The sequence below is a fragment of the Sciurus vulgaris genome, assembly GCF_902686455.1.
Source record: "Sciurus vulgaris genome assembly, chromosome: 12".
Taxonomy (NCBI): Eukaryota; Metazoa; Chordata; class Mammalia; order Rodentia; family Sciuridae; genus Sciurus; species Sciurus vulgaris.
The window spans coordinates 111,901,179-111,922,559 of NC_136473.1; the positions used below are offsets into that span (position 1 = coordinate 111,901,179).

General features: G+C 43.2%; 1 protein-coding gene across 1 annotated transcript in view; it reads right to left on the reverse strand.

Annotated features, from left to right (window-relative positions):
• POU2F1 (POU class 2 homeobox 1) overlaps positions 1–13,474 on the reverse strand; it is a 177,320-nt gene extending 163,846 nt beyond the window's left edge. The window contains exon 1 of the mRNA XM_079107931.1: positions 13,369–13,474. Coding sequence (XP_078964057.1) covers positions 13,369–13,429 — 61 coding nt within the window. The 5' untranslated portion in view covers positions 13,430–13,474. The remainder of the gene's footprint in view (positions 1–13,368) is intronic.
• Between the last annotated feature and the right edge of the window lie 7,907 nt (positions 13,475–21,381).

Sequence of the window (21,381 nt, forward strand, 5' to 3'; positions counted from 1 at the left end):
ATCATCATTGCCAAGCCATCTCCACTCAGAAGTTAAAACGTTCCCCTCCACTTCCTTGAAGATGTTGTTCCCTAAGTCCCAGAGAAGCAGGAGCTTGCCAGCTGAGACTGCAGTCGGCCCAGCACCAAAGAGACTCCAGAGTCCACCTTGGAGAAGACAAGCGGGCAGGACCAGACAGATACAGAGATGGCACCATCCTGTCATTCCTCCTTCACCCTCCCTCTCAAGTCTCTGAATAAAAACGTAACCATCTCCAGAGCAGCAGAGTGAAGCATGTTCACTCTAGCTCTCCTCAACTACAAGAAACACGTTCCATCTGCGTGCAGCTCAGCGCCACAGGGGCCCATCCTGCCCAGACTCTGCAACCAGCCCCTCTAGGAACCAGTGGCTTGCAAGGAACACTCTAATGACAAAGGGCACAGTGACCCCAGCTCTACCCTCGTCTAAGCTGTTGCTTGAAAAGGTATGGAAATTATTAGGTGGGAGCAGGGGAAGGTATTCATGGAAAGAGAATATTTAAGAAGTCATAAACTTTCAGGAAATCTAAGTATTCTGAAAGGGGTAGAATCAGTGTAATACAATAAGAAAAAAATAACTCATTGTCCTACATTCAAAAATATACAGAAAAAGAATAAAATATACAGAAAAAGAAATAAAAATGTAATGAGATGTCTAGTCTACAGTAAAAGCATGAAAACCAAAGCAATGAGGTGTTTCACCTACCAACTTAGGGAACAATAAGAGGACAGACAACTAGCAGTACTAGAAACTAGAAAGACTGACACTATCGAATACTGTAAATGTAACTAGTTTTGGTGCCACTCTCAGAGGCCTGACAAGTATAAAAATGTTGAATGCACTGTCCTGGGACAAAGTCCACAGGAGGCCATCTTTCTGCACTAGCCTCCTATTTGGATTAGAGCCCTGCAGACCAGACCAAATCAGAATGAAGTTCCTTACCCTAACTCTGAAACAGGCCATTTTCTCATTAAACAGGAGACAGACAGCAACCAGAAGGAGCCTGAGTACCTGAGCCAACCTGAAAAGGAAGTCCCCTGTTTTAACCCTATGAAGAAAATAACTTCACACTGATCGATCTGCTTCTTGTCCCCCATATCTGCCTTCTAAAGTCCTCTCCTGCCCATGAAGTCGAGCTCCTCTGCTCAGTTCATTGAAGGTCTCATTCCATTTTAAAAAAGAATGTTTCCTAATTCTAAAATTGCAAATAAAAACCAATTCAATCTTTAAATTAGTTAAAATTTTGTCTTCTGGCAATTCTTTAGTCCTGAAATTCCATTCCTGAGAATTTGTCTTTAAAATTGAAACATTTACATGGACATTTATAACACAGCAAGGAAAAAAAACTAAAGTGCAGAAAAAGGGATCAAGACAATAAATGAGCAGACAGTTCAAAACACCGAACACTGTGCAATCATTTAAAATGATGAGATTAAAACATGGAAAGATGTTTGTGAAAAACAGTTAAGTAAAAGATACAGGTAAGATTCTGAAGAATCAAAACCTGCAGGCAAGTGAACGATGCCAAGTTTTATAAGACAAGGTAAAATTTCCCCTCTACTAACTCATGGGGCTCTTCTAATTAGCAAAAGATTCTCACTTGATCAGCTTTTGGCTGAGTAATAATTCAATAATCAACATCTTTGTGCCAACAGAAGGCAATCCACTAAATGAAACACGGGGGAAAAAGAGGAAAAAAAATCAACCTTAAAGAAGCACCCAGCAAATAAAAGATACTATTTATTTTAACTGAGTGAATTCTAAATGGGAAATCATGCAAAACAAACAAGCAGGCATAAAAAAAAAAAAAAAAAAAAAAAGGCAAGTTATGTAACAAGAGTATATCATGTTAACTTTTTTCAGAACTGTGGCATGAAGCGGCATATACATAGGAACAAATTCCAGGAAATGGGCTCAGTAACAGAACCAGCTTCACACTGGGGCCTTAGAGCAGCATGCAACCATGAAGGGGGTCCAGCAGCATGAGCTGGCACGGCATTGCTCCTGCAGTCTACATCCCCTGAAATTACACCAAGATTTCTTCCAGCAACATCCACAGAATTGTTAATTTATCTCCTCAGGCTACAGGGATCTTAAGACGTCTCTTACAACATCAGCGATTTTCACCAATTCCTTTCTAACACTGACTTGCATGGAGTGTGTACACATTTCAGTCAACCAGAACAGCATTCTCCTTGGCTGTGCACACGAGGAAGCACTCCGAGGGGGAGTTATAAAGGAAAAAGTTCAGAATACAAGCAGCATAACCACTAAACAGGGGAAGGCAGGTGGAATTAACAGGTTGTACATGACAGAGAACCAATACCACTAAATGGCCAACTTCTCATCAGAAACAATGATCAACTGTCATGCTTCCTCTACTGGAAACTACATCCCTCGTTCAATAACAGTTTGATGGGGGAAAGGAAAGGAGTAAACAAATCTTTTTTTTTTTTTTTTTTTTTTTTTTTGGCATGATTTCCCTGTATTTTACATCACAACCTGCTTGAGAAATATTAAAATATTTTAAACATGTTAAAAGGATATGTAATCCATTTATTTTCTGACTACCTATCTCATCAAATGGATCACAAAATACACACACCTACACACAATATATATGGATGTTTACATCTGTAATTAGTTTTAGTGTAATATGTAATTCTTAATAAAAATCCAAAATGTTCACAATTTATGGGCTACCAGGACCAGTAATTTACACACTAACAGCAAATGTCTGAAAGATAAGTTAACATCAGATTTGGAAATCAACTATCCACCTCTCCAAACTGCAAGACAGAGATAAAGATGCACAGCTGATTCTACACCACATAATCTGGACCTGAGGACTGTGCAAGAGTACTGAGCACCAACTCGAAAACAGTAGATAAAATTGTAAATCCTACAGAAGTTCACTGAATAGGACAAAGGGGAATAAAGGGAAGGGAGGAGGAATGGGAATAGGAAAGACAGTGGAATGAGTCAGACAAAACTTTCTTATATTCATTTATGAATACGTGACCAGTGAAACGCCACATCTCATACAACCACAAGAACGGCACTCAGAATAAGTTATACTCCGTGTATGTATAATATCTCAAAATACACTCTACTGCCATGTATATCTAAAACAAATTAAAAATCTAAATCAAATATTAAAAAACGTAAATCTACAGCAGAAACTCTGCAAGACCCCACTCTACCTGACACATCTGTTCATCATTCAACTGAAGTGAAGCAGAAGTTAATGGTCAAGACAATGATGGTGTTCCTGCCTACTGCCCTAACCAAAAGAAGCTCTGGAGCCCCAGGTATGCCTTGCAGCCTCTTTAAACCTGAGCTCCCTCACCTGAAAGTCAGGGCCACTGCGAGGACTACAGATCCATGTCAAGTAGTACAGTAGCTGGCACAAAGACTTGATATTTATCACTACCACGGTCACTAGAAATTAACGCATTGCTGGAAGGCACAGAATCTCTGACACAAATTTTGACTATGGATTTAGTCACAAAGTACAAAGAACACTAAAAGAGCCTCATAATTTGAAAATCATGCTCAGCTTTTCAAGTAAATCCCATACTGAACTGACTACTGTGAACTTCACTCAATTCCCTAAACGTACTGCATTTTCCCTAATGTGTATGTCTATATCATTCTCTTTGCTCAGAGCCGCTTTCAATCACACCTCTCACCCCAAACTTGGCCTCACCTACTCCTACTAGTATTTCATGCCTCAGGATACACAGCATTTCCTCAGTCCTTCCCAGAACCTCCTGTCCAGATTAGGGTCCCGACCTTGGGCTCCCAGAGCACTCCGATCTCCCACGTTTGACTCGCTGAACCACGAGGAGGGTCAGTGTCAGTGTGACCTCCCCAACAACTATGAGCTTTGAGAGAGCGGAAGACGTGTCTGCATTATTCATTAGTCTATCTCCAGGGCTGGGCATGTGGCAAGGAGTGAAAGAAGTTCTATGAATAGCTGTTAAATTAAATCAGAGCAGAAGAACCACATCAAATTGGGTAATTATGACCTAGTTCACACTCATGGGGAGTACTATTGTCTTGATAAGCTTATGCCTTTGTTCCAAGTTCACATCCTAACAGGACATTTCAAGCTTAAAATCTAAATCCCATCTTTCAGTGCTAGCCTTCACATACAACTCAGCTACATTTCTAAGACAGCCTCAAGTGTATCATACTCCACATTAAAATGGCAGCCAACATGCTCACAGAAGTATCTGTTGTTTTTACTGCTTTTCATCCAAAAGATATTTTTTAATAGAATTCCACAGTTTAAAAGGAGAGAGAAATATTTCAGAAAGAAAAAATGTATGAAAACTAATTATCGAGTTCAACTAAGTGTTATCAATGAAAAAAAATCTATGGATCAGAAAAGTTAATCAATTTGTTCAGGACCAAAAAGCTAAATAATGATTGCAACAGAAAAGGAAAGCAGTCCCTAGTTCTCAGTCTGCTTTCCATTATGGAGTTGGTTTGGGCTTGTGGTGTTGAGGGTCCAACCCAGGGCCTCTGAGAAAGCTAGGAAAGCGGTCTGCCACTGAATTACTATTCAAGGCATTCTATGCTTAAAATGTTAAAGAGTATGGGTGTGCAGACCACTATCTATTAATAAACTCAGATAAGACCAAGTTTCATGCTGAAAGTTTCAAGGGTGATTCCTATCCTGACAAAGATTGAAAACCACTAACTCAATCAATCAAGCATTATGTGCTAAATGACTGTTCTATCCCTAGCAGTAGGTTCATGCTCTCAAAGTTCTTAAGAGACAAGATTTACTTACATAACTAACTAGGGGAGAAAACAAGACTGTGTATAATGAAGCGCTGAATTAGCTAAATAAACATAAATTAAATAAGTTCAGAGGAAGTAGGATGGGAGCCCAGGCTTGAAAAAAGTGTCTATTTGCAGAGATAGAATGTGGACAGATAGGTCCCTTAAGATAAACAGTCAGGCTGGGTGTGGTGGCACACCCTATAATCCCAGCAGCTCAGAAGGCTGAGGCAGGAGGATCTGGAGTTCAAAGCCAGAGTCAGCCAGAGTCAGCAAGAGAAAAGCCCTAAGCAACTCAGAGACCCTATCCCTGAACAAAATACAAAAAAGGGTCTACGGCCATACCACCCTGAACGCGCCCGATCTCGTCTGATCTCAGAAGCTAAGCAGGGTCGGGCCTAGTTAGTACTTGGATGGGAGACCGCTTGGGAATACCGGGTGCTGTAGGCTTTGGGCTGGGGAGATAGCTCAGTCGGTAGAGTGCTTGCCTTGCAAGCACAAGGCCCTGGATTCGATCCCCAGCACCGAAAAAAAAAAAAAAAAAAAAAAAATACAAAAAAGGGCTGGGGATGTGGCTCAGTGGTTGAGTACCCCTGAGTTCAATCTCTGGTACACTCCCCCTCACCAAAAAAATCAAATAAACAAGAAAGTTTTCAAACGCTGCTATGCAGGAATCCTCAGGATCTTGTGAAGGGTGGGTCTGCTATGGAAAAGTGGAGAAAGGATGCTGCCCCTGCTCCTACCCCTGACTGCAATCAGAACAGCTCCACTTTTTCTTGAAGGCTGAAACTTGGGCTGGGGATGTAGCTCAGTGGCGGCATGCTTACCTAGCACGTGCAAAGCGAGCCCTGGGTTCATCCCCAGCACCACGAAAAAATAAAATAGCATGACACACTCCTTAAATTTACAAATGCAAATTTTTTTAAAAATCCATGAAGTAATGTCCTAAAGCTGTGCAACTAATTAGAGATACAGAACCCAGGTCTCTCAACTCCCAGTACCCTTTTCACACCCAGCATTCCACAGGAAGTGGGAGGGCAGTCAGTGCAAGTAAAGGTTCTCAGAACATCCTAACCATTACAGCTGGGCCAAAACAGTGGGTATACTGCCAGGTCACAGGTCTCAAACTGGATGGGCTTGGAGGGGCATAGAGAGAAGAATCCAAGAAAACCCCAATATAAAACACAGTCACCCTTCTGAAGCAGATCTTGAAGTTTTAGGGAAACTTCTAAGACTTAAAACCTGATCAAAGAAATGCTGTAATTGAGGTGAGTCCATGAGGGGCAGAATCACTGAGCTGTGCTATTTAAGGGAAGTAGTAAAATATAAGAATGCAAGAATACCCTGAACTCAAGGGTGAGTTTGTATCTGTTTCAAAGCAATGCTCACATCGCACAGTTTTTAGAAAAGCACTAAGAGGGCGCCCTCCTTCCCCAAGCTGCTGGCTGCAACCAGAAATGTACGCGCTCCATCAGTCGCTAAGCTTCTCCTCTACAGCAGCACAAGTATTAAAACTGCTGATTTTACTCTTGTGCTCGTGTAAGAACTATTACAGTACTTTAAAAATGTTTCTACTATCAACTGGCTACTCCCCACAGCATCCCTCCTAACACTGGTATCATGACCACCTTATTGTTGGCAGAAATAACCGTAGAAGTCAACACCAAAGCCAAAATAAGATGTCTAGAATTTAAAATGCCAATCCACACACAGCAGCAGCACGAACACATACCTCCCTAGCTAGTATTCATATGCTTATCATGTATTAAATTCACTAAAAAATTTTCAGCTTTCACAAGGAACTTAAAACCTAGAAAGATCCACCCAATCATGTCTCAAGCAACATGTTTAAAACTAAATTCCTGTTTTGCTCTCCAAAAAGCACCCTCTCCCAAAAGCACCCTCTCCCAACTTCCTTACAACTATCTGTTCATGGCACTACTCTTCTCTGGATAACCAAAGCTCAAAACCTTGATATTTCCTTTGTCTCTAATGAGCTACTAAACACTTTAAAATAAGGTCTTGATCACAGCAATGTCCAGAACAACAAAAACTCCCAATATTCCCTATTGTTTAGCCTCGAAAGCAAAATCTTCCACAAGGGCAGAGTGCTTGGCACTCTACAGTAAGTCCAACTGCCTTCCTCCACTGTCCAACATACAGCCCAAGTAACAACTAGCCCAGAAGCCTGGAGATTTACTTCCCAATATACTTAGTGCTTATTAAAGCACAAGACGTTGGGAAAGTCACTTAATCTTACCATTATTTTACTCCACTATAAAATGGGCATAATAATGCTTGCCTGAAAGGTATAACTGAGGTAATGTAAAATGAGTGTTGTTATAAATTTTAAGGCACTATAAAAACACAGACATTATCATTATGTCACAGTTATGGTAATTTTATTTATAGTTCTCTTGCTCCAGAAAGGAGGTAAGGTAGCCCCAATAAAACTCAAAATAACAAGAGTTTAAAGATGGAAGCAATAAAAGAAATACAAAACAAATGTAAGATCATAAAATGGAACTGGGAATAAGACTAAGAAAAATGTATACCACGACTGCCTGTGGATTAGTTTTCCTTTCAGGTGAAAAATTTGGCCTAAATACTGCAGTTGATTTGAAAAGGAAACAAAGTCAATTAGACAAGTCCGTGTCTCCAAGACTAAAAACAAACCCAGTGGTCAGAAATAAAACAGTTCCTCCTACCAGAGGCTGTCCTTCCAACTCACGTAACTGGACAATCTCCTCACAGCCCTGCCACAAGAGTGTCGATGTGGTCCCGTCGCTGTCAGACTGGAAGCCTGCTGAAGGCCAAGGCTATCATGGTGTCTGCACCTCTGGCAGCACCTGTAACCCTTACGTGGCTCCTACAGACCCATCTTCTTCCCCTTCCACCCATTCTGCACTTCACACGTCAACCCTAACACACTTCCCGCCCTACCCCAGCCTTGGGCCTGCTCCTCACCTCACCTGCTGACCTCAGAACACAGCCTCCCTGTGGCAACCTTCCACTTCGCCGCTCCTCTAAATTCAATTTGCTCTTTAAAGCTCAGCTTACAAGTCTCACCTTCTACATAAGGTCGCTCTGACCTGCAGGAATGCAGTTGCGGGAGAGATGGGAGACTGGAGGGCCTACAGGGCCAACCAGTGTGGCTCCATGAAGAGGCTGGCTCTCCACTCAGGAAAAGAGAAAAGGAGAGGTGGAGAAGGAGGGAGGAAGAGCGAGTCAGAAGTCCTGTGTTCTTATCGGTTAGAACAGTGCAGCCATGGAAGCAGGTCTGCAGGCCAGTTGCTGCACCAGGGTAAGAACACCGACTTGGGTGAAGCCACAGCTCTATGGAAGATGGTATCTACACCGCCTTCGGGCCACAACAGGCTAGGATGGATGCTTTGGTTGATTCAAACTTGGACATGCCCCATCTCTTCTCTGATTTTCGCTATCTGTTACATATTTTAATATACACTGTGTTTAAAATTCCCTTGCTTACGTAAACAAACCAACCTCTTCACAGCCTTATATGTCCTTGTTTTCCCCAAAATGACACACAGGACCAGGTATACAGCAGGTAATTTTTTAAGCTAAAAAATGTTAAAGACAGCAAAGATTGATTATAACATCTTGTTGCAGTATGAGTCAGCAAAAATAAGCATTTTCTTCATTAAGCAGACCATTAAAATAACTGTACTAAACATGAAAACGCCTAAGTCATTTTTAAGTCACTTTTTAAGTGCACTCACTTAAAGCCATCAGTACAACTCCAATACTTAGACCATATCATATATTAAAGCAAATGAGTCTGAAAGCACTAAACACGTTTCCTTCCCAGCCATTCCAGTTGTGTATATTTTCTATTGCACAGACAATGGTCACTAGGGGGTAAAAATAAACCCTACCATAATTTGATATTTTATTGATTTAATTTTATACACTATTTCTATGGTTCTAACATAAGAAACAATAAAGTTACAGAGAATTATAAATTAATGTCACAAACTGTACTTGCTATGATTGTCACTATTGCACTAAGTAAAGCTACCACACACTTTCATATTGAGCTTAGTTTTGTGCTTTTTGCATTTTTTAAAATTAATATAATGTATTCTCTCTAAATATCCAGTTTCCTGGACAGAACTTCAAAAGACAATCAAATCAAGTTTGCTGATTCTTCTTCTGCTCAATTACTAGTCCTGTGAGCAAAATTTGCGCAAAACTGAAAATCTGTGTCTGCTTAAATGAGGGAGGGTCCCTCGAAGGAGATATAGAAGATATCCTATCATCATTCAGTGAATTAATATTCTACAGTGAAACACACAAAACCTTGTAAACTACACACACAGCAGGCATATAAAGAGCTTCCTTGAACCACAAGTTAAGAAACTCAAGAAAATTCTCACATTCCAAATTCTAAATACACTGTAAGTAGATCAGTAAGCCAAGCAATAGCTCCACATGCTATTTTTGCTGCCATTGCTATCACTGATCAGAATTTATAAGAGCTCATTGTCAGTTTAGAACACAGAAATACTTCAGCACAAAATAAAACCGATTTATTTAAAACTCCAGTTACTCATCTTTATTCATAAAATTTATGACAACAATGTGCAAAAATCTTTCAGTAAAAGGTATATAAGGAAACTACTATTCTCTATGAACTTTAATTATCACCTCTTTTAACTGACCCCAAAGATATTTATACTATTTAGGCAACATAACAAAGACAAAAATTAAGCAAAATTCTGGCCCAGTCTCAAAAAAAATAAAAAAAAGCAGAAAATCCACACACAAAGGATACAAAAACTCAAAATAGATGTGTCACTGAATGAAATCCACAACTGTTAACACTAACCCTAATATTAGATTTCCTTGAAGGAATAAATGGTGTTAAGTATACCTACTCAGGCATTTGGCATTTAAGGAGACCTCAAAAACAGGAACAGGAAGGGGTAGGTTTTGTCTGTGACTTATTCTGTAAACAATAATTACCTGAATAATTCTAAAAGAAATCACCTCTGTTAGGAGAAACACATCTTTACTTTCACCAACACCATGTCAATGAACCAGCACTATCCTGTAAACCCAAGTTATGGGGCAGTTGCACACCATTGTTGTTAGCAGTGCTTAAAAGAAGACTAAAATGCAAAAGTTAGGGCTGTGAGTTTTCAATATAAAAGCAAAACAAACAAACAAAAAAAAAAGGCAATCACCACTACATGTTAAAGTCTTTCAACTATAAAAACAACTATTCATGAAAGTGAGTGATTAATTTTAAAACACAACTAAATTCAAGATCAAGTAATACAGATTCAAGAAACATTTCAACTACTTCATTTTTTAACAACAAAAAAAAACTTACAAAAATATTACAAGTTTCTAGTTCTATCATTTTAGAACTACCAACCTAAAATATTCAAGGCTCTCTCAAATATCTTTGGAGACTTGATAAGAGTAATTTGACACTCTGAACCCTAAAATTATTCCAAAAACCACTGACCAGATGAGTGACACATTAGCAATTATTTCAACCTAGGGGGTAATGAGCTCATTTTTATTTCATCTGCTCTTTGCTACCTACTGATGCAGAAAACAGTAAATTAAAACTATGGCTGAACATGACACTATTTAAACCTAAGTAACAGCCACAATTTGCTTTTTCCCTGACTACTCGCATTTTTGACTATGACAAAATGAAAGAATTTAGAAGTTATTTTAGGGGAAGAGGTTAAAAAGTACTTGTAATAGCTTGAAAGCAAACAGTCCTTTAGAAATTAACAACATATGATCAGAAGTCACACAAATGCTTGACCTTAATTGAACAGTACCATTAGTGAATAGGTGGGGCAAGCTGAGAAGAACGAGTTTGGGTTTCCGGGTGGGAAGCACCCTAGGAGACGCACAAGGAGACAGGCTAGAGGAGCTCACAGGGCTCAGGGGCAACTACCACACTCTACCACCCTGGGCCATCGTGCAGGGTCAGGAATAAAGCACAGCAACTCTATCACATTCCCACAGCAGTTTTAATCATTACCTTAAGACACACTAGTTAAAAATATGAGAAATGCCTAAGATGAAAATCTGCTAATACATCAAAAATTATAAAGTGGAAACCTATTTCAAAAATCATCAATCAAAAGGCCCAAACTTATCCAGAATAATTTAAGGAAAATTTAAAAATAATTCCGATTTTTTTTTTAATTTTCAAAGCACATACTTTCCCATATGTATTCTACCTTATTTTAAACACTAAGCTCAACCTAAAAGAATATACTGCCCTCAACTCTTGAATTCAGCTCTATGCATTAAAATAGGCTCTCAGATAAACTGTCTTGCCATTAGCCTGGGCTGTGATCTGATTAAGAAACAAAGCTTCTTATAAAAGTTTGAGGGAGCACGACAAACCTATCTAAAATAAGTATGTAAATGAATCACTTTCATAATTATCCTTAAAATCCAAACTCTCCATTCTGAGAATAAATAAATTTTTACTATAGCATGGAAAGCCAACCACAGTGTAAGACTAGTTAACAACACCCATCCTTTTTCTGTATTAAAAATATCATATCAATGAAATCTAGTTTGTTATTTGAAATTAGATTTGTAATATGCAATGTGTATTTTATCACCCTGGATAAAATATCTACAGCCTCAGTAGTGGTTAAATTGCAGCTATAAAGGAAACTATCCCAAGATAAATGGTTTCCCTATGAGGAGGCTTCACTGCTACACTTCACCTCAAGATAATAAATCAAAGTAACTGCACCTTGTCCTCTGTCCAATGACATCATCAGCTGACCACATCTTGGGAATGGGGTGCAAAACATGTGCTATTTAAGGCATGAAACCGTATTACTGCTTTTTATCGATCAGACCTCCTGCTTCAGGTCTCTGAGGTAGGCATTCACCCGAATATTCTCCTGAGAACTACAGATGTCTTCCCCTGATATATTCAGGGCCTACCTACGGGATGTGGGGGTAAAAAATGGAGAGCACTAGTTATTTTAATTAGCTTGCTTTTAGTCCTTTCGTCGATCAAATCTTGGGATTTTGTTAAAAGTTAAACTGAAGACTAAACGTCCCACAAAATATCTGCTTATCATCCACCCTGAAGTGGCTTAACATCATTCGGACGGTTTAACACGTGAGTGTGATGTTAACTCACCTTAAGGTGCAACACGTTTAAATGCACACTACAAAAATCAAAATTTGTAAGAACAAGTTCACCCAGGAACGACATAAAATCAAAAGCGGCGCTCTGTGCGCAGCAGTCAGCCGCCCGCCAGGCCAGCTGTCCGAGCCTGGCTAGAACAAAACCCACGCTGACAACTCGAGCCCAGCGCGCGCCGGCCAGGAGCGTGCAGGCCGGCGCGACGCCCGCACCTTCCCTTCTCCCCTGACCCGGGCACGCCGCGGCCGAGAGCGAGCCCCGGTCCCGCGTCCAGCAGCGCTGCCATCGAACCCGCGAGTCCACGGGGGCCGAGCGCGAGACAAGGAGGCAGAGCAGGCGGCGGAGCGCTGCCGCCCGGCGTTCCCAGGGCTGAGGGCCGCGACCCGGGCGCACCGGCTGCCTCGGCTCCCGGGCCGGCCGCGTCCACCCACCCGGCGGGAAGTCCGGGCCGGGCGGGGGCGGCGGCCCCAGGACCCGCGGCCCCGCGGCGAGGCGGGCTGCGGCGGGCCGGGGCTCCGCAGGCCCGCGGGGCGGGCGGGCGCAGGGCCGGGCGCGGGGCGCGGGGCGGCGGGTCGGGGCGGCGGGCGCGCGGCCCGCGCGGCGGCGGCTGGGGCGCCGTGGACTGCCGAGGAGCGAGAGCCGCCTCGAACCGCGCGAGCACATGGCGAATGTAAAATATAAACACGGCGTTGGGCTCTGAGTGGCTGTTATTAAAGGTCTGAATTACTAAACATGAGAGGCGGGGAAAGCCGGGCGGCCATTTCAATAATATAAACCTCCCCGATTAGACATTATTCAAATGAGCGGCGCTGGCGGCGGCGGGCGCCGAGGCCTCCGCACCGGGCCCGCGCCCCGCTCCGCGCCCCGCACCGGCCCGCGCCCCCAGGCCGGCCTGCGTGGGGGCCCCGCCGCCCGCGCCCCCGGGCCGCGCGGCCTGGCGACGCGCCGGCCGCGGCCCGGCCGGGCCGGGGCCGGAGCCTGCACGCGGACCCCGAGCCGGGCGCTCCGGCCGCGCCGCCCGGTCCGCCGCCCGCGGCATTGTGCCCGCCGCCCGCGCCCTCCACGCCCCCGCCGCCCGCGCCCGCGGCGGCGAGCCCGGGAGCGCCCGCCCGCATTGTCCTCCGGGCCGCCCGGCCCGCCCGGCGCCGGGAGTGGGGAGCGGCCGGCGGGCGGAGGGCGGAGGGCGCGGGCCGCAGCCCCTGCCCGGTCCCGCCGCCGCCGCGCCCGCCGCTGCCCTCCGCCCGGCGCCCGGCGGGGGCTCGCGCTCCGGCCCCCCAGCTCCCCGCCGTTAATTATAATAATCCTGAGTACTAATAAATTATGCTAAGTCGCGGGGGGGCCGCGGGAGCCGGGCCGAGTATGAATATGAATATGTAAAATGCCGTAATGATTACCTGCTGCTGCCGCCGCCGCCGCTGAACTCTCATCTTGACTCGCTGCTCCTCCGTCCGCCATTTTGAATATTTTAACCAAAATCGCCCGGTCGATGAGCCCTCCCTCGCTCCGCGCCCCTCCCCCGCCTGCGCCGCCTCGCCCCGCCCGCGCCCGCCGCTCTCCGGGCGCGCGCCAGGGGGCGCGCGAGGCCGGCGCGGCTCGCCGCCGGCCCCCCGGCGGAGCTCCACCCCCTCATGCGCTCTGCGCACGCGCGTCCAGGCTGCCCCGGCCCCCACGGCCTCTGAAGCGCACTCGACCTGCCAGTCACCCCTCGCTCCATTTTTTCGCGTCAGCTCTGCGCATGCGAGACTTCCTCCACGCGCCTGAGAAGCGGCGACGCATGCGCTTCCTGCCCCGGCCGCCCTCCTGAAGCGCGGCTCGAGCGGAGTGTAATGTCGAGGGCCGGTGTCTTCTTACGTTTCTCCTGCTTCGCTCCGCCTTCCCCGGCGGCACTGTGAGAGGCAGGCAGGAAGCCCAGCGGCCGCGAGCGGCCCCGCGCCTCCCCCGCTTTCCGCGCGGTTGACGCGCTAACAAAGCAGGGGCGGCGGGCCCGCTAGGTGACTTCCGGCCCCGCGGGCAGGTAGGCGGAAGCGCCCGCCGCGGGCCGGGGCACCTGCGCTCCGCGCCGCCCCCGCGTCCAGTCGGGCCCCGCCGCACTTGCCCAGCGCCCGCGAGCTCGCGGGCGGGGTCGCGGCCGGGACCTGGCGGAGGCCGCGGTCGGGTCTCCGCTGGTCCTGGAGCCCCACGCTTCTCACGTCTCCTTACAGAGTAGTAAGAGTAGTGCGCGGTGAGAGGACCAGCGTGGCGTGCCCCGCAGCGAGCCGGCCACGGGCTAGCGGTGCGAGGAGCTGGCCCCCGTGGCGGTCGGCCGGCGGAGCGCCGCGAGCCCGGCGCGGCTCGGTCCCTCGCACCGCGGGCCCAGCGCCCGCGTCCCCACGCCGCTCGTTGGGCTGGAGACCGGCCCGAGGGAGCGCGCATGCCGAGTAAACCGAGTAACCGGACCTCCAGCTACTTCAGGCCGCGCCCGCCAACGCTGTTAAACGTAGAATTTACCCATGTCAGCGCGAGTCTGGGAATATGCCCGACTCCTGCAGCATTACTGTGTGTCTCCTCGGATCATCAGCCGTATTCGAGATGAAATTGTGGGTCCCTTCTCTGGAGGGCAGCGAATCTGAGATCACCTCTAAGAACTCCAATGCCCAATTTAAATCCTAACTTCTAAATAATCTTAGTTTCACTCTTTGGTTCAAAAAGTAAATACGACCATCAGAAAGGCATTGAACCTAGTGAATGTACTATTCATTCTTCACTTTTACATTTCCATAAAAGGAAATTTTAGCGGAGTTAATTTTCATTTAAGGAAATACGGTTGTGTGAGAATGAATATGTTTTAAATAGTTGTATCCGTGTTTCATGTTTATCTCGGAAAAATGTGTTTCTAACTCCCTAGCAAAACTCCTGGACTTGCTAGGTGCTCACAATGAAGAAATAATAGTACTAAAGCAGTTATATAAGGATTTTTAAGACTGCTGGAGTCTTATTCAACAAAAATTTGAGTATCTTACATTCTGCCGTGATCTTTACTAGGTATTAGGGGTAGGAAAATGTCAAAACACTGCTTTGACCTCAGCAAGCACACACATTTCAACACCTTGGAAGACAGGAACTTCGCTTATCCCAGTTTTGCAGGAGGAGGGAATTGAGGGATCGAGAGGTAACAGACTTCACAGGCTGAGGAGAAGCTTGGGAGTGGAACTGGTAGCCTTCTTGTACTGAACTTTAAACTCTTGGTGCTATCACATGCTTTTGTTAAAGACTCCAGGAAATGTATTTCAATGATTGTCATTGCCTCAAGTGACAGAATTAAAAATTACCATTTTTATAAACATCCTCAACTGCTCACCTGTTCAGAAAAATTAACATTCTAATTTAAGATCTTGTTTAGTGGCCTAGGGAAGCCACTACCATTTTACAGCAGAGGTTTCAAGCCGTGTTCCATGAAGTATTCAGGGTTGGCTTACAGTGAGATGAAAAGCCTCGTGCCTCTTCTGCAGCGGGAACCCGCTTTACCCTTGTCAAATTCAAGATGAGATTTTGTTTTCAAACGTGGTATCACTGCTTTTAAAAATGGCAGCGGGGTGGCTGGGGAGATAGCTCAGTTGGTAGAGTGCTTGCCTCCAAGCACAAGGCCCTGGGTTTGATCCCCAGCACCGCAAAAAAAAAAAAAAAAAAAAAAAGGGGGGGGGGGGAGTGTGTGAAAGAAGAGAAAATACTGTTGGAAGACTCACCCAAAGTGTTTTTTTTTGCTTGAAGATGCTTATGCTATGCACTATTGAAGAAATCAACTTTATAAGTTTTCAAGACAAAATAGTCATGACCATGAGATACGAAGTACTGGGACCTCCATGTCTTTTTTTTATAAATGTAGAGTGTACCCAGAAGTTTTTCCAAGGAAGATTTTGGACCTGTCTCATATTTCCCTGGTTCTTGAGCAGGTAGACAAGCTGTCTATTGGATTAATGAATGTGTCCTGGTCTCATGTCTTAACATCATAAAAGGATGTCAAACCTACTGCCTGTACCTGAGTACTGCAATTTGTGTTACTTCCTTAAGGTACAATGTAAAATGTTTCTACTTCTCAGAGAATGTACAGGATTCTTTACAACTCAGTACTTATCAGAAAGCTCAATAGCATTTATGGAGAACTGTCTGAATAGATACATAATTATTTTCTCCTCTAGTTCAAGGTCAGTAAATATATGACATTGCTCTTGCTAGTATATCTTCAAAGCCCCTGGTCAGCTTTAATTCATAACCCTTCCTTAGGCTGAGCCTAGAATCTTGCTCAAACATGACTGTTTCCAACCAGTGTTTCAGGCAGCCACTGGCATCTCATCAGCATTGGCATGCAGCATGAAACGTATTTGCTATTTCACCTCTAGATACTCTTAAAAGCCAAACTGTCAGAAATTTTGTCCTAAGAGTCTTTCCTAGAATTGTCCTTTGGACTTATTATCAGCCTTCATTAAAATCATAAGAAGAAAAACTCTTAGAAATGCACCATATTCACTATAGGAGTATTTTTGGAGCCTTCTTTCTGTGGGTTCTTTCCTCACATCTGGAGGGCAGAGATTAAGTAGCACACTAGCTTCACATAGCAAGGGCAGAGCTCAGGACCGAGCCAGACTGCCCTTCCTCCGCTCCCAGTCCTGGTGCCTGCCCTGCCTGCCTCCTGCACCTGCACATTCAGTCCTTCACTTTTGTTTCCAGGTGTTAAGGTGCCACTTTTTTCCTCTGCGTTTATTGATTGCATTTCTGCCTTTCCTCTCCTTTCTGCCACTTCCTATCCTTCCTCATAAGCTTTTTCCAGATAAACTCTCCCTGCATTTACTCATCAACCCACTACAGTCTGACATCTGCTCCAATCATTTTCCTGAAATTACTAGAAGTCACTGATGACATCTTCACTCCTCATCTTGGCCCATGTCAGCAATTTGACAATGCTGATGGTTCCTTCCTTCTTAAAGCCATCTCTGCCTCTTCCTCAGTGACATTGCTCTCCAGTCTCTCCTCTTATCTCTTTAACCACGTCTTGATTTTCCTCACTGGATCTTCTTCCCATCTAACATAGGTGCTCTCCAAGGACCTGTTCTTGCTCCTCTCTTCATGTGGCAAGCCTGTTGTCAGTTTCTGTCCCCATGATTTCAACTGTCTCTGAAGATGACTCCTAAATTTGCAGCTTTAGTCTTGATCTCTGTCAGGTGATTTTACACTTGTCTCTCTTACTAGGGTATAAACTATGCAAGGATTGGGCTCTATCTTCATTATTGTAAAAATCTTTTTATCTTTAATATTATACCACAAGACCTGGACATAGTCTATGCTTAACATCTTTTTTTGAAAGAAATTTTATTGCATACTTGCGGGGGCGCCTAGCACATAAAACTCATGCCAGGGAAGTGTGCCTGGCGCATAAAGACCCATGCCAGAGGTTGGTAATCTTCCTCTGGAGGATGATAGCAAGGACTCGTCATAAGTTGGGTGCTGCCAAGGCCTTCCCTGGAAGACGATAGCAAGGACTCGTCGTAAGTTGAGTAAAGCTGGAGCCCCTTCCTCAGAGTGTTAATCTCTCTTCCTTTTTTGTTTTTCACCAGAACTCACAATATTACGCGGATTAATCATGTTTAATAAAGTTCTTCGGTTGAAGGATGATGGGAACACAAACAGTTCATATGAGTCAACTCAATTCCAGTAAAATAAAGTTCATTTGTTTACACAAAGCACTAATATTCCTATAGGGAATGGTGGACATTCTGAAGCAATATGTCTTGTGATGTTTTTGTTAACTTTTACAAGATTCCCAGACATCTAGTTGCATATAAGTGATTCTCTTAGCTTCAGTGATCAACATATTTATTACATCTGGTTTCTTCTGCAAAGTAATGAGCCTCCCACAGAAATACATTATATTTAGTTCAAAAGAAAAGTTTTAGTTCTTTTAGATGAAGATTTTTTACTCTGAAGATAATAACTTGGTTCTTAATAGTATAATATGATTTAACATAGCATAGACATGTAATTATAGTCATGAAAAATTAATAACAAATTACTAGAAGTTATAATTAATCTTAGCAGTAAGAAATCAAATAGAAGTTAAACTTCAAGGAGAAACAGGTGGTATACAACAACTTGCCTTTGTAAGTTTCGAGTCAAGGATACTTCATTGTGGGGAAGTGTCAAGTAAGATAAGATATTACCAGATGGCGCCTGTCGGCTAAATGCCCAAGCTAAATGCCCAAATTCTTCTTCTGTTATCTATGCCCTTGAAACTCCCTACTTTATTCTTAGTAAGTTTGTAAAAGGTATAAAAATTGCTGGTGAATTCAATAAACTTGTCAGCAACCTAACACTGACCTGAGTCTGTGTGGTTGCTGTCCATCGCCGACGCTGCGCCACCTAATCTTTTGGGGCTTTTACATTTCAGGCCATCAAGGACCCTTGGACTCTGCTGCTTGGGCTGGTCCCCGGCACATACTTCCATCTGTGTTACAGCAACCATCCAATGCCATGTAAAAGCTCAGTTTATTCAAAGGAGTCGCTCATCTGTACCTGGCATTGCTCTAGGCAGAACATTTCCTTTGGGTTTTTGGAACATTCCAAAATCAGTACGCATTTTAATTCAACCCTTTAATCTTTCAAGCAGCATCAATAGTGCTTTATTTTATCTACTCTAAGATGCATTTCTTTCATATTTTGATATCTGAAATCAAGATGTACAAGGATTTTGATAAAAAGTAATTGTCAGAGTTTCATTGGCAGCATTTTTAATAGTAAATAAAATAGTGGAAGATCTTATGACCAGTGACATTTTTAATTCTATGAAATACTGTATTTTATCCTGAGAAGGTTTAGAAACATCATTCTAATATTTTTTATCAACTGAGAAATGTTTAGTAATTCTGGGTTTTTTAAATGTAGGAAAAGATTTTTAAAGGTTTTTCAATATTAGGGTTAAAACAGTGGAAAAGGATTTCCACTGGAACAGGTTCACACATCAAATACTCCTCTGCTTCAAATATACGGCAATGATAGATAAAATATATAAAGAGAAAACCAAAAAGAAACAATCTGAAAGGCAGTAATTTCCACGAGCTAGGAAGAACATGCCAGTGCAAACCATGCACAGCCTGCTGCTTTGAACCTGCCGGGCTGCAGCTCAGAGCAGGCCGTGCTGCTTGGGGCTTAAGCACCACAAAGAGGAACCCATCTCTGTCCCATCTCTCTCTCACCCAACACACTCGTTGCACATGTGCAGTACACAGGGCTTTTGTAATTGGTAGGTTCTCTTTATCATTTCATTTATTTTAATAGATACAATTTTTTTTTTTTTTTTTTTTTTTTTTTTTTTAGTGATGCTGAGGATTGAGCCCAGGGCCTTGTGCATGCTAGGCAAGCACTCCACCACTGAGCTGTATCCCCAGCCCGTTAATATATACACCTTACATAAAAATCAGAACTGGGACATTTTATGGTACAGAGAAGTTTCATGTTCCCCACTTCCCCTCCTCCTTAGGAGACAGTTTTTATTAGCTTGTATATCCTTTCAACACCTCTCCTTGCAACTTTTTTTCTTGCAAAATAAGAAAAATACACATATTTCTACATATAGATTCTTATTTTTGCTCCCTTACACAAAAGCTAGCATACCTTACACAGTGCTTTGTATCTTGCTTTTTCACTTAATGGTACCTGCAGGAGATTCCTCATCAGGACGTGGAGATCTTAACCCCTCTTTCTCTATGGCTGTGTATGCTCCCCTGTGTGCAGAATGGTTTACTCAACCAGTTTTCTCTTGATGGACACGGAGTATTCACAAACTAGCTTGGCGCAGAGTGACAGAGCCTCGTCCTGGTGTCACTGCATACTCCCTCACTCCTTTGTAAACAGGCTGAGTAAAGCATCTGCCTAAGTGCCATCCAGGACAGCAGCTTCACAGGAAGTTGAGAATTCAGCCAAGCAGGAGGACAGAGACACAACCTGGCAATAGCAAGTGTGTGAGACCACCTCCAGAGCCCCTGACCACCATTCTGAGATCTGGGAAGTGGAATGGAGGTAACAGCAAATGAGCAAGAGTGTTCAAAACATATATATGTATGTACAGAAAACAATATATATTTCAAAGTACATGTATGTATGTGCATGTTAATAGCACATATTAAATATATTTTATCAAATTTAAATATTAACAAATGGTAGAATTATATTCAATTCATATTAAAGCTCTTTATCCAATTTTAAAAATTGATTCTGTACCCTAAATCTAGACCAGGATCAGTTCCCAATGGTTCAAAGATTTAAAAGTGAAAAGTTCTAGAAGAAAACATCAATGATTTTTCCTTTATAAGAAAGTTAGTTCACAACAGTAAATGTTGTCAAGGATGTGGGGAAAAAGGTCCACTCCTATGCTGCTGGTGGGAATGCAAATTGAAGCAACTGTGATGGAAAGCTGTGTGGAGATTCCTCAGAAAACTTGGAATGGAACCACCATTTGACCTGGTTATCCTACTCCTTGCTTTATATCCAAAGGTCTTAAAATCAGCATACTACAATGACACAATCACATCAATGTTTATAGCAGCTCGTTCACAATAGCTAAACTATGGAACCAACCTAGATGCCCTTCAACAGATGAATGGATAAAGAAAATGTTATATATATATATATGATGGAATATTATTCAGCTTTAAAGAAGAATGAAATTCTGGTATTTGCTGGTAAATGGATAGAGTTAGAGAATATCATACTAAGTGAAGTAAGCCAATCCCAAAAAACTAAAGGCCGAATGTTTTCTCTGCTATGTGGAAGCTAATTCACAATGGGGGTGGGGATAGGGAAGAATAGAGTTACTTTATATTAGGTAGAGGGGAGGGAGGGGAAGGAAGGGGAATGTGAGAAGAAATGAGAGTGGAGTGAAACACATTGTTACCCTATGTACCTGTATGACTGCATGACCCATGTGATCCTGCAATATGTATGATCAGAAAATGAAGATTACACTCTATTTATGTGATCTATCAAAATGCATAAATACATTCTACTGTCATGTACAACTAATTTGAACAAATAAAATTTAGAAAAAAACTATTTCAGCAATATTATTGTTAGAAAAGAAACAAGGCAAAAAAGAATAAAAATGCATGATAACAAAAGACTGAACCATCAAGAAACTCTACCAATTAGGAATTTATATGAAACTAACAACCTACCTAGAAAAATATAAAATATAAACTGCCTATTACAGAGAGTAATAAAATCACAAGCATAGGTTTATAATACAAAATAAATCATACCTATTGTGACTTCACGAAAGCTACAAACTAACCATGGTACCCATCCCCCATCAGTATACTAAATCATTGTGTCCAGATTGAGCCTGAACTGTGTGTACCGTTATTGTGCAGCGGTGTCTGGAC